A 15,084-nucleotide genomic window follows, 5' to 3' on the forward strand; every position below is an offset into this window, starting at 1 on the left:
CGGCTGTTTTCTCGGCCGCTATATGTGTCGGAATCCAGAGACCCTGCCTGAACAAGGAAATAGAATTCAGAAATTCAGAACGTATTGAAATTAATACTATAAAGCAATTAATGTATTTAATCTAACTTTTTAGCACTAATTCGTCTTCTAAATAGGTAAAAGTTTTTACATATATAACAGCAAAGTTTTCGTTATTTAATTCAACAATTCCCGAGTCTGTCAGTGTCATTGGCATTGAAAATATTTGGAGAAATAAAAAAGGCATCGCCTTAGAAGTTTTGACGTGCCCTTAATTCTTTTGTCTAAATTACGACGGAACTCGGGCGACACAAAGAATGCTAAACATTTTCTGTACACATCGTGGGAATTTTTCGAATTTAGAAGTTGAAAATGGCATAACTGAGGATCTTTATTCACACACATTTCTTCTTGGCACTATTTATCAAGTTGTTTGCCGTTGCTTTGTCTAATTTACATAATAATATTAGCTGGTAATAAAATCATCGAGATATCCTTCTTTTCGAGTCGAAACAATATACAAATTAGATTAGTAGCCATAGCAATCCCCTTATTCATGTCTTCTCTGGAGCAGAAGGAAGGACAGTATGGGCAAGACAACAGATGAATCATGACTTTAACCGTTCCAAAATTACACAGAGCATTAATCGAGAAGCCCCGTTTAACTCTGTCCATTTAAGCCAGTTTGGCAGCATAGGAAAAATGTGCCAGCGGATTCTTGCAGTGTATTATTCCGCTTTAGAATATGACTATTACATATTCTATCGTGGATATTGCTTTAACAGCTGATAGGTACTATCAGTATTCCCTAGGTGGTCCTAAGAATAGTGAGAATTAATTATGTAACAAATAAATTTATTCAGTTAATAATACGACAATATAAATAATAAATAAATGCAAAAACAATAGCATTCAAAATAAATGTGGCTTTTGAATCTCACGATGTTTGACACTGTCTACCCAGTAAGGGACCACAACACAAGGTTATATAATATTTTTCCTAATATTATATATTTCTAATTAAGTAAATAAAATGTTTCTAATAAAACAAATCTGTCACGCGAACAATACATTAAGCATCATTTGGTTAGGCATTTAGTTGCGTATTTAACACGCACATTGCACATTAACAGGCGACCTTAATTAGTGTAAGGCATTACCATAGATTGTACTTGATTCATTTTAACGTTCAACAGCTGCGGATGAAGCCAGAAAATCGGTCAGGTGAGAAAGGGAGATTTGTTATATTATAACTTGTATAGTGGGCATTAAAGATGGAAGTAAAGGGTTCCAGGAATAGAGGAAGATCTAAGAAGAAATGGATGGAGTGTGTCAAGGATAGTATTAATAGGAATGGAGTATCAATGGATATGGCAAATGACAGAACGAAATGGAAAGAACTTACATACTGTGCCGACCGCACATGAGTGGGATAAGGTCAAGAAGAAGAAGAATTGTGCGTAATGGGTTTTCTTACTTTATTGAAAACTAGGTTTATCCCGCGGCTTCCTTCTCCATACTTCAAAGTACACGTATGCGAAATTTCAAAAAGATTGAGTGGACACAGCGTCAAGAGGTAACTAATAAACTTAGTTTCGCATTTGTAATATTAGTTAGGATAATTAAACGCCTCGCGTGTACCAATCTCTAAAGTAGACACTGAAACAGTGCTGAGTGACAAATGTTTTTGGCGTGTACTTGTAGCTCGACAATCTTTATCGGCAGTGTGCCGTCGTCGGCCGGTCAATCGGTTTGAAATATCTCGTAGCTGGTCTCGGATCGTACGTGTGGCAGCTTGAAGTTGATACTATTCTTAAATAACGCAAAGCTTCTATATACGACATCGCAATATAGTATGATCATGCTTCATGTGTGTCACCGACGTCGAGCCGAGTTAGTATTTTAAGTTCGTACGTCTAACACCAATTTTAGTTGTTAGATCAATGTTAATATGAAATGATTTTCGTGAAGTCTAAACAGACTTCGCCGGACTTTATAAACAGCCTAAATATTTCCTACGTAGTTTATATCAATGATGAAGATCTACAACATAGCTTGCATGTGTTTTTAAAGATGGTACTTATATTTCTTGTCACATTCGCATTAAATTGGAAACAGCAAACTATAATTTCATAGAAGTAAGAACGAACAAAGTACAAAATGTATATAGCATTGAGACTGACAATGTTAAGACTAAGTGACTATTTCTAATCAAAAATGTATGATTAAACTTTTACTTACCTAAAACCCCAAGTCGGAAATTCAGAGTAACGACAATAAGATCCGTATAGCTTGCTAGAACAGCGCCATCATAAGGTGTACTTGAACTGTATGAGTAGCTCTCTCCATGGATGTATACTAACACTGGCAGCGCTAGCTTAGTCTCGTCCACTAAAAAAAAATATTATTAGGTTCATAGACGTATATTAACGGGCCTTAGGAAATCATAGATTAATTAGAAAAGGTTCGTGCAAAGTCCCGTTAAAAACCGCAAAAATTTAAAAAATGCGTTAGATTCGTTGTTGATGTATAAAAAAGAAAAAAAGTAAAATAAAAATCTTTTAGTTTCGGACAACAAAATACATAAAAATAGATTTATTTTAAACCAAGAATTTTTATGTGTTGACCATAAAAATCGATTTATTTTAGATAGTATATAGAAAGATTATTGAATTTTGTATAATAAGGATAATCGAATTTTATCAATGGTTTGACGACCTCGGTGGCGCAGTGGCAAGGTTCTTGCCACTGGACCAAGAGGTCCTGGGTTCGATCTCCGGTCGGGTCATGATGGAAAATGATCTTTTTCTGATTGGCCCATGTCTTGGATGTTTATCTATATATGTATTTGTTATAAAATATAGTATCGTTGAGTTAGTATCCCATAACACAAGTCTCGAATTTACTTTGGGGCTAGCTCAATCTGTGTGTATATATATATTATCGAAAATCGCCTACTCTATAGTAATTTATACAAATATTTTTAAAATTCTTAGAAAAGTAAATAAATGTACATACATATATACGAGTATTTGTCCGCACTGGAAATCGAATCCAGTAACTTAAGATAGCGAGCGGGTGTTGTTATCACTATGCTTTTGAGGTCGTTAATTGAAAATCATGGATTGAGTTTACGCTTAATACAATACAATTAACGTATATTAAACATATTTATTAAACATATTAAACAAGTATCTGTAATCAAACGATTGAACAAAGCTTGCAAATTCATTGAGTTGAGCAAAACCAGGAAATGAAACTTGGGAGTAAACAGGAGCCGATTAATTGACTGGAGCCAACAAATATTGTGATTTTAGGGCTAGCTCAAATGTTTGCGAGAAAGTATTCGTAGTTTATATGAAACAGTCATGTGTTTATGGCATGTGGTTTCGTTCTAGAATAGGACCACTATATATACTTTTCATTGCTCTATTAAAAAAAAAAGTTTTCTTTATGCCCCTTTCAATTTTCTATTTAAAAATACTAAAATTATTAGTTAATTCTCATTAAGTCTCATATTCTTGCGATAAAGTTACAACAGTAGTTTTACTGTTCATACATGTTTATGTATGAATATTGAGAGAAAAATAAATATTTTCGATTGTTTGTATTAATGAAAAAACAAATCTGTAATTTCTGTAATTTACAGTAAAATTCAAAAGAGAACCAATCATTAATTTATTTTTATCGTAGCTCAAAGCACCTGTTCCAAGAAATTCGTTTTCAGTCCTGACCGCCATTAGGTACACAGTATTCGTATAATATTTTTAATGATTTTAACGTCCAAAATATTTTCGCAAATGTACTTATGCAGTCAATACATTTCATAAAAAAATTATAGTTGAATAAACAAGAAACAGACTTTCAGAGGTGTTTAAGAGGCATACGGACCGGACGGATGATAAAACTTGTATTCTCAATATGGTCTATATGTTTGTCTGAAATTTTCATTATAATTTAAGCTGACAATGAATATGCAACGAAAAATATAGAATGGTAGTGAATTTTATCCCATTTCAATATAAGTCAGTATGAATAGGTACATTAACTTAAAAATAAAATAACTTATTCTAATTCAAGCTTGTAACTAATGTGTAACCTCCGCGTGTGAATTGGTTTTATCATTCATAAAATAATTTGTACTCTTTAAGTGAATCTCACCCCAGTAAACATTTTGTCTAAACGACGGCGGCGCGCTGAAAGTTAATGCCAAAGTTGACTGGTGTAACTCACCCCATGTGTCGCATAAAACTTGGGCATAATCTTTTTTATCGAAAAAATAAATCAACTTCCTTGATAATCTAACGCTAAAACTTCTAATTTCTAAAGACTTACCCTGTTATTCAAGAAATTAGTTAATTCATGTTTTGGTACCATTACAATATTTGGGATTGACAGAACAAGACAAAATATTCCTTAGCTAAAAGTATATAAATAACAGAGTAAAAACAAAATGAAAGCTTCACTTACTCTGCAAGGGCGCGAATATATTCAAATACAAACAATCTTCACTTTGATTCTTAAGATAAGGCATCAGTCTTTTCAAATACTCTAGTCTGCCTTTGGGCATTTTGTCTAAAATGGTCCTTTCATCATCTAGGTCTGGTAACTTCTGGGGACACGCCGGCCCCGGTCTGTCGGACACGCGAACCCCATCCCACGGAGACGGGGTTCTTGTTGGACTAAATCTAAAAAAAGAAGCTATATTTATTAATATGTATGTGATATTCAATGGGTAAAAGTACTTTGTGGACGTGTGTCTTTTGTATTTTTTTTACCTGATTGTTTTTATTCATTTACGACATTGAAAAACAATATTAAAATTGCTGGCAGTACAATATAAACTTAAATTAAGTTTTTCTTAAGCCTTGGTATTCATTTTATAAAAAATCAGATTAGAATCAGCAGATTCAATCTGTGTGATTTGTCCTTAAAAAAAATAAATAAAATAGATTGCGAAAATAACGAAAAATCTACCATTAGGTAATAGTATACGGGGATCGAACCCGGGACCTCCCGGTTCAGAGGCAAGCACTTTACCACTGCGCCACCGAGGTTGTCATACATGTATGTAGCTAACTAAACTTCGCCTTGGAAATTAATTAGTATCTATACTAAACTAGTAAACTTACCTATTTGATCCGACCGGAGGCGTCGCGTAAGGTACACCAAGGAAAACTTCAAGAGGACTCAAATATCTATGCTCGTCCATAGACAATACAATGCCCTGTAATTTCCCATATTTAGTTTGGACTATTCTGCTGCTTATTTTAAATTTCACATTAGATTTCGGGACCGGATTCGATGGGTTCAAGTAGAACTTTTTGTAATCCTCATAGTTGCTGTAAGCACTGTTTTCGGGGTTGTAAAATTTGTTGTTATGTACAAAAGTTTCACTATTGTAATACGGGTCGTGTTCGAAATTGACTTTAGCATAATCTACGTTATCACTGTGCTCGTGCTCTTTGTAATCATCGTCGTGATTGTCATCATTATCGTCACGATCACTATCTTTGGCACTTTCACTAAAATGTCTATTCATATTTGCCGTGTTCGAGTTCACATATTCAACCGATAAACACATCACAAACAAAACGAAATACAAATTGAAACAAACTACTTTTTGGGCGGTATTTTTGTATCTTTTTCCATTTTCCCTGTTGAAGTTATCACACATGCTCGAGCCAGTCCTAGTTCGCTCGTGGTTGCGTCCGTTTTGGTACATATTTCATCATGTTATCATTGTTTTGTTTCCATCTATTGGACTAAACAGCACAGTGATTTTACCCTCCGCATCTGAAACAAACAAAACTTATTTATATTTCACGGAATAAGGAAGAACTAGTAAAATTATGGACGCTTTCCCTTTGTTCCGTTTATTATCATTTACTGCTTCCCCTTACTTGTTCGTAAAGTTTATAAGATTAATTACTTTTATCATCAGATTAGATCACAACAGAAAAAATACTTTGTTTTAACTTTTGAGCATTAATTAATATACCTGAGTATGATATCAGCTGGCTGTCTATCTCGACTTCGTTCAATTACAACGTAATATGTTACCTAATCTTTCCTCAGGAATTACACTCTCAATTGGTGACAAGATTACAAAAGTCCGTCTGCTAGTTTTAGAGTTTTTCGCGTTGATATAGACAGACGCGTCAGGGGGATTTCTTTTTAAAATATGCAAGGACGAGCAATTCCAGTTTATTAAAAACATTAAAATAACTCTAGTAGATGTATAAAGAAATGGTTCTCTGGATAATTACAACACAAAAATCCGCAAAAGTAGACAAAAGCGCTCGTTTTAATCTTGATTAAACAAAGAAAAATACAAACTGAAGGTTAATTCAAAGTGTTTTATTAAAAATCTAGACGGTCTAGAACAAGTAATAAAAGAAGTGAAATATTGTTTGGGCTTTTGCGAAATTAAAATGTTTAGAGTTCATTCATCACGCCTTTCTCTTATTAACGACCTAGAAACAAAGTATCTAATCTTTTTAGAGTTCAACCTCCTTCATTTGTTATTTTTCAACGTTGTTTTATTTCGTGTTTGAAATGACGACATGAACGAAAAGTGTTTTTTTTACTTTTACACGTCTTTTCGTATTGTAAGCATTTAAAACACCGTTTTTTTGTTAGAAAATCATTTTGGTTCAATTATTTTTCGAAATGTTGAAGTCAAAGCTATTTTTATTCATATTAAGTAAATGGTTACCTACTGCCTACGTAAAAGAAACGTATTTTTTTTTTTTTATCTCTAAATTAGATTAGAAATGTTTATCGCAATTAGTTTATTATTATCTATAATCTAAAACTTTATTAATAAATCATTAAAAATAATCACTTTTAAATTTTATTATCACATTGTCAAAGTTTCTTTCTTGAAAAACTTGTGTAGTTTAACTCGGAAAGAACACGAATCGTTAAAAAAATTCTCTCATGTTGTGTATTTGTAGAGAATTTCATCACCCGTTTAAACCGACATTTCTGTAACTTCGTTTAAATTGCTCGCCGGGCGGCCGACCGCAGGAGATGGGTCGAGATGATAACGTTTAGTGCTCGTAATATTTCGCTTGATAGAAAACAAGTGGCTGTCTTGGGACTTCAACTCTTTGTGACAATTGTGGGAATTATTCTGACTAATAGATAATGTGTAAGTTACTGTATGATGCTCAATTTCATATACAATATAAATTGTTTTTGAATTAATGAAAAATTAATATAAATTGCATTGATATACAAACTCATTGTGGTATGATCAGGAATGAAACCTAGTTTACTTTCGATTACAGGCGTGAGATTTATCTACTGGGCCACCACTATCTTGCCTTCAAAGTATCACTATTGTCATATATTATCACTACAGAAAATTGTGTTAATCTTCCGCGCTTTGAACACATTAAAAAAATAAATAAATAAATAAATAAATATATTAGGACAAATCACACAGATTGAGCTAGCCCCAAAGTAAGTTCGAGACTTGTGTTATGGGATAATAACTCAACGGTACTACTATATTTTATAACAAATACATCCAACACCAAACATCCAAGACCCGGGCCAATCAGAAAAAGATCATTTTCCATCATGACCCGACCGGGGATCGAACCCGGGACCTCTTGGTTCAGTGGCAAGAACCTTACCACTGCGCCACCGAGGTCGTCAATTATATTAACTACATTACTAAATAAATTATATTAACGGGACTTAGCACGAATCTAAACGTGCTAAGTCTCATTAATGTAATTTATGTAGCCACAGATAATGCTGTGTCAGTGACCTCTTATCGGTCTTCACTAAAACGATTCGCCGAATCGACAATAAAGAGAAGACAATATGCAGATAAATTTATGTATAGGTCAAAACACTTGGTCTGTTTAAATAGGTATGAAAATTCGAAACGCAAATTTATCAGTGTAGATTCCCAAGCGATTTCACGTTTGATTAACCACAGCAAGTTTCGAGAAGTATCTTCAACCTAACCACTATCAGGAAAGTTAGCCAGCTGTTAGAGTAACTATATAATCTAGAGCACGATTATGACCTTGAATTTATACCGTTATATATTCCTTAGCATTATATGTTTGCTTATTTTGTTTGAAATTGTGATTGTACTTCTTTAATATCGAAATAATTATTTAATATTGAGATGATTTTTTGTGCGGAGATAGTTAAAAATCTGGTGACAGAAGCTACTTTTAGCTACTGGTTTCCGTACCCCAACAGTAAAATGGGACCTTATTACTAAGACTCCGCTGTCCGTCCGTCTGTCTGTCCGTCTATCATCAGGCTGTCAAGACACGTCTTGAACCGTAATAGATGAACATGTTAAATTTTCACAGATTAAAAAAAAAATCTAAAAAATATAATTTAATATATATGTAAGGGAGCTCTAATACAAGAAATACAAGAAACGTAAGTATTTTACCCTTTCATAGACAATGGTTATCAGGTAGGCCGCATGCCTATATGCTTGCACAGTAAGTACAGATGTCATTTCTGGTGATATTAAATCTGAAGCTCGCTCTATAGAAAATGAAGCTGTATTAACTCAATGGACCGACCCCTTCCTAAGTTTGAAACTCGACCGAGAGAATCAACTTCGGACATGAGCCCATCATATAATTCCTAACATCTTTTGGACATAAAGCACACTTCGTCAAAGTTGCGTCTTAGTTCCAGCTTGACGAGAATATTTACGTTATTAGTTTCAACAGCTTGGCTATTGTCAAATGCTTAATAATGTCACTATTATCAAAAATATGACATTTTGATATTCAATATTCTGTGATAACTTAATTAATTTAAATGAAATTAGGTAAAGGACAATCTTGATCTACAATGCTTATAAATATTTTGTATTAGTAAATAAATACCTTCGGGAATAAATTGTCTAAATGATATTGAAAACTGTATCACAATACGTTGCGTGGTTTAAAAGAAGTACGCTTAGAATTAGACAGAGGCAGAGAGCGATTTTGTTTTATACTATGTGGTGAATATGACAATGATAATGATAATTTACCAACAGTTCAATAAACCACGAGAAAAAAAGGCTAAGAAGCTGCGGGCTCTATAAAATTGATATAAAAAAAAATCTTAGCATATTGACGTGAATCAGTTCGACTTTTTGTCTATTACCGTACTAAGTCAAGCCAATAATATTTTAGGCATAATTTCTGAATCTACGACGAACTCAACCAGTAGATTCGGAGCAAACTGGCTGTGATAGACGAACGGACAGACAAGACACACGAGTGATAAAAGTTCCGTTGTTTTTTTGTACAAAACCCTAAAAAATAAAACATTTGCTTCAATATTAATATTAGATCTTTCTTTTCCAACTTTATGATAAATTTGATTCACGGCATATTAGATGCCGAAGAGGAAAATATTATGAACGAATTCAAGAGTTATTCATTCGCATCCGAAAGAAATGTGTGGAGAATTGATAGAATGTTGGACGTGTTAAACATATCTAACACACTTTTTCATATATAATTTTTTACACGACTGCTAAAAGCTTGTGTCTTTTTAAACGTATCTTATTTATCTATTATCTTTTACCCACGGCTTGCCCCGCGTGAATTTCTCTTCTAAACAAAGAATTAGAAATCTCAGTCATTTTATTGTTAGATATTATTATTGTCAATATGAAACCTATACTATATTTTAAGTTAGACCATTCGCTATAGTTGTAGTATTGTTAATAGAGTTCAAAAATATAATAGTCAATAAGGTCGAAAATCGTATGCACTGATATACAGGTACATATTCATGGTAGGTCTAAAAATGAATTTAAATGAATTAAACTATTCTAAAATCTACATTTAATCATCTGTGATCGACTGTATCTAGATCTAGCCGGAGGTAATGATATACCTATGCTGGATAAGCATACCATTTTGTGTAAACTACGGCGGCATGCAGGTTAAAGTCAACGTCAAAGTGGCAACCGGTGCAACTCACCCTTTATAATGGAAGATCAAGGAATGCACGGAAATCGACTTTTTAATCGCATAGTCGTTTATTTCCGCTGCAGTTAAATGCTTTTAGTTGTGGAAATTCTGTTAAAACCTACATAAATAAAAGTTACAAATGATATGCTTATTCGCTTGCTGCCTAAGAGCCATGTCTCATTGCTCAGATGCGTTCCGTCGTTTTGACGTCGAGTCAGAATTGAAGTCTTTAGGTGACTTGAATAAAATCTGACACACTCGAAAAGAAAAAGATGGTTTGTTAGTTTGGGCACCCAAAGGAGTAAAATACAATATGTTTAAGCATAGGGTATGCTCAGCATAGGGTAGCATATGGTATTCTTAAGCATATTTTTATAAGTAAGCACCTAAAGGCATCTGACATTCCTATTAAAATGGATTAGGTACGTTTATGAAGTTACTTATTCCAATAGAGCGATGATAAAGTTATTAATTTTAATGCGATTAGTTTCAATCAAATTCATCAAATTCACCTTTTTTTTCTTCATTCATGCTTTATTTACGCAATCGCAACTAGGTATATCCCTTATCGCACAAAATCAATTCAATTCAGTTCACACGAAAAACACGCTGGCATTTTCGTACCCGAATAACTGAATCCGAAAGGAAATGTGATAATTTATCCTATAATAATATAACGCTGACATGAAACGAACCCTTGGGTTCTCGTGCTGTCCTTTACTATACTCACACATAAAAACAAAACAACAATTCAATCTCCAGAAGAACCGATTAGATTGCTACTTCAGTTAGAAATAACCGAAGGCGAGAGTGGAAAAAGGGGCAATGGTCGAACATTATTTTCGATAGTGTCGTTAGGGACGTTTACATACGATGAACTGTTTCAGGATTGGCTGAAGGGTCAGCTGTGTATACTAGCCTAATTACATGTAAGCTCTAGTACTTAACACAGTGTAATTGAGGAAATTATTATAATCTTTAAAGATCGGATTGACTGAGATTTCGATCGTCCTTTAGTTTTAGGAACTGTGACTTTTGTTAACATTAATGGATTGATTAAGTTATGAAATGGAATACATTAAGCTTATTTTTTGTAAGATGTCATTTTAAGGCTGGACTTCATTTAATAGTATAAAACAAATTGCCTTCCCCTTGTCTGTCTCTCCCTATGTATGCATAGCTTTTCTAAACTACACAACTTTTAAATTCCGGTCCTACCGGAGCGATAGCGTCATTGTTATATTCTCAGCTCACTATCGTACAAAATCTTATTAATAGACCTACTACTGGCCTATATCAATGCACGCTTTACTTTCAACACATTCTGTCTCTCTCTCTCTCTCGTTTGAATGTTTACCGAGTTTCTTCCGTCAGCCTGGGGTCTCTACTTTCCTACTTTTTCTTTTCCACTTCGCGCGGTCATCAGTTGTCTATCCTTAGGTGTCTGACTGGTATGCATATTATCCTTAACAACGTCAAGCAAGCTTCTTAAGTTTGCCTTTTTTTCCAGGGAGATTCTTCATAAATTATCATGATTTAAAATATCTATATCCCAAAGTTTCATTGACCTAATTGCATAATATTATTCCTTCATATCACTCTGCACAAAACACGACCTTATCAACATAAAACTCGTTCAGTAAATTTACCGACTTTATTTATTATTTGCTTTTAGCGTAGTTTTTATTTTTACAGTCCTAAAGCTGAGATTGGCCTGCTTATGTGAATGCTATTGTCGGGGTTGTGTTACGTCAAATTAGTGTCAATTTAGTGTACCGCTCCAATGCTCACGTCTATTACAGACAATTCGCTTGAATGCCATGCTATGAAAAAAATATTATATACATACTAATATTATAAAGAGAGAAGATGTGTGTTTTTGTTTGTATAGAATAAACTGAAAAACTACTTGACAGATTTCGATAATATTTAGCACAGAGACTAAACGTTCTGAAGTAACACAGGCTACTAATTTATAATGGTTTTACCCGGAATGGTACGCTAGTTGGAATATAATTTCTGTCGTATCAAGAAGTTAAGGAATAGGCTTTGGAGAGAGAACAATGGAAGGAACTTCAACGACAAGAGTCTCGCTCTTATAGTTTTGATGATACATGATGATATTTTTGTAATATGTATTTGTGTATCTATTATTATAGATTTCCCTCTTGTATTATACAGTTCGGTAACTTAATGCACCAAAATTGTAATGTAAAAATTGTAATGTAAAAATTGTAATGTACAAAATCATTCTAGTAGGTATTACAATAGCATTCCCGTTCCGGATTCGTTCGGGTAAAACCATAATAAAAAGTAGCCTATTTTACTTTTGAAGATTTTGTCTGTCTATATGCCAAATGTCATCAAAATCAGTCGGGTAATATTTGAGTTTATTCATTACCAACAAAAACATTTTTTTTTTAATATAATATTAGGTTGGAAAAGAATGTTCATGGCGCAGTGATAATAGTTCAAAAGGACAAAAGATGTAGTTGTATTACATAGTATGAATACTATATGTAATTTCAGTGGAATCTATTACAAGCGTCTCAAATATCGTGGTCTTTGGCTTCGATGTCGAAATTCCGAAGTAATGAAATACCGAGACACGATAAGAATTTAGTTCCGACATAGCCTCACATAAGAATATTACGGACGGAGGATATTCTTTTGAAAATATTTAAGCTCGTAGCTTAACTTAACATAGAATTAGGAACATATTAATTCCATATACATTCAACATTTGAATTTGAAACGAATTTTTATTCAAATCTAATTTTAATCCACCATCGCTGTCTTGAAGACGCCCCAAATGAAATCCTAACTAATATTATAAATGCGAAAGTAAGTTTATTTGTTTATTACCTCTTAACACTCTATCACCTCAACCAGTTTTCTTGAAATTTTCCACACGTATAGTTTGAATTATGGAGAAAGACATAGGGTAGCTTCCATCCCGTAAAATTAACGCGGGCGAAGCCGCGGGAAAAAGCTAGTCAAATATATTTATTGAGAAACATATGTAAAGAGATATCGCAATTTAACAAAGTGTCACTAATAAATCTTTTTTATAATATATATTAATTATTGGGACAAATCACACAGATTGAGTTAGCTCCAAAGTAAGTTTGAGACTTGTGTTATGGGATACTAACTCAACGACACTATATTTTATAACAGATACATATATAGATAACCATCCAAGACCCGGGCCAATCAGGAAAAGATCATTTTCCATCATGACCCGACCGGGGTTCGAACCCGGGACCTCTCGGTTCAAGGCAAGCACTTTACCACTGCGCCACCGAGGTCATCAAATATATCATATACTTTATATAAAAATTATCAGTTGAGAAATTAGAATAGTAAACTATTCAAATTTTTAAGAAATTGAATCATAAATGCTCAAATAATGTTTTACAGGTATAATAGCATTTTTCAAGTAATAGCCATCTCAAGGTACCTATTCCAGCCCAGAAGGTACTTATTCGATAGAACATTACTCTACAATCAATTTTTTTAATGTATTTGCATTCTATCTTTAATTGCATCAGCGTAACCGACTTATGCTGACGTAATAAAGACAGTAGGAGATATTTCTATTTGTTTTATTATTCCGAGATCTATGACATCATACTATAATCCGAGCTTCGAATACATATGGCAGAATCAAGCGCTCAAATACAGGCTAAACCCAAAGCTCCAAATATATTCATAGAATATCTAATATGATGCAGTACTACCATACGTCACACCGACGCACCAATCACTTCTGAAGCGGTTCACCACAGAAGCGACGCTGGTGTAATGGTTAACACGCCCGCCTGTGCATCGAAAGGTCTCAGGTTTGTATCCTACTCGTGCCATATGAGTTTGTATACCAATCTGACTCATATATAGTAGTTTTCATAGACCAATACTTCCTGTGAAGGAAAACATCGTGAGGAGACCTGCACACTGGTGGACAATTTAGTTCACTAGTGTGGCAGGTAGTCGCAACCTGCCACTAGATGGCGGTGAGTAGTCGTAAAAGTCATGTCAGATGCCGTTAGGCGACTTGAATAAAATCTGACATCAGTGTTAGCAATATGACTCGATATTATGACGATGACCAATAACTTCGAAATTGTCCTAAATCCTAAGTTTCTACATACATAACTAGTATTTGGGCAGTCCAAGTGGACTGCCCAAATACGATCTTGGCAAGATCTTGGTCAGTACCAAGATCTAGGTCGACCTTGTCTAGAAAAATGGTTTTCCTTTCCTCCATAATTTTGCTACACGAATGAATTGGCATTTGATTAAAAACGAACCAACTAACATCGGACCCGGGTTGTGGACAGCCCATCCTCCTTTCCACCTATAACGAAGACCAAAGCTCCAATATTAGGGACATTAAGCACGGCTGTGATGATGATAGCGTTATATTATATCTGGCATATTACAGAACCTTCGATTTTCAGACAGTACTCGAAAACTGTCGTAAATAATTCACAACAGTTTCGCAGCAGTTTGTATCACACCGGACAAAAAACAAAACGCTACAGACCATTCAATATACCGGTATAAAACACTCAAACAAAATAAACCATGACAGTAAAAGTGGTATAAAAATATTCATGAATACTAAGAGCCGCGTGACAACTATCACACACTACGTGAATACAAACTTTTATGAGTGTATGTCGTGCGCCGTGGAAACCATTTGCGATGAACCTTTTGTGCTCTGCATTCCTTTTGGAAGTGTAAAAATGTCGAAATAAGATCGGGTTTTGTTGAAATGTTTTTTTTTTATATGTTATCAGAGGTACAGTGACCTTCGTGCCAAACTGAGGTCATCTACACGTGATTCTTATCTATTCCTGCTACTATTCAGTTGAGGTTGAATTTGGTCTCAATTTGAAGGACACACTGAATTTTGCAAATGTAAATTCTATTGGAAAAGACCCCAGTTCACTGTACCTTCACGTCGACCTCGGTGGCGCAGTGGTAAAGTGCTTACCTCTGAACCGAGGGGTCCCGTGTTCGATTGCCGGTCTGGTCATGATGGAAAATGATCTTTTTCTGATTGGCCCGGGTCTAGGATGTTTATATTATATATATG

At 34.3% G+C, this 15,084-nt stretch overlaps 1 protein-coding gene across 2 annotated transcripts in view; it reads right to left on the minus strand.

The window, feature by feature from the left end:
• LOC128670198 (neuroligin-4, Y-linked-like) overlaps positions 1 to 15,084 on the minus strand; it is a 76,092-nt gene that overhangs the window by 22,240 nt on the left and 38,768 nt on the right. For both annotated transcript variants that reach the window (XM_053745670.2, XM_053745669.2), the window contains exons 2-4: positions 5,151 to 5,814; positions 4,489 to 4,706; positions 2,260 to 2,409 (exon numbers count right to left, since the gene is read on the minus strand). In XM_053745670.2, coding sequence (XP_053601645.1) covers positions 2,260 to 2,409; positions 4,489 to 4,706; positions 5,151 to 5,743 — 961 coding nt within the window. In that variant the 5' untranslated portion in view covers positions 5,744 to 5,814. The remainder of the gene's footprint in view (positions 1 to 2,259; positions 2,410 to 4,488; positions 4,707 to 5,150; positions 5,815 to 15,084) is intronic.

The sequence above is a fragment of the Plodia interpunctella genome, chromosome 5 (assembly GCF_027563975.2).
Source record: "Plodia interpunctella isolate USDA-ARS_2022_Savannah chromosome 5, ilPloInte3.2, whole genome shotgun sequence".
Lineage (NCBI taxonomy): Eukaryota > Metazoa > Arthropoda > Insecta > Lepidoptera > Pyralidae > Plodia > Plodia interpunctella.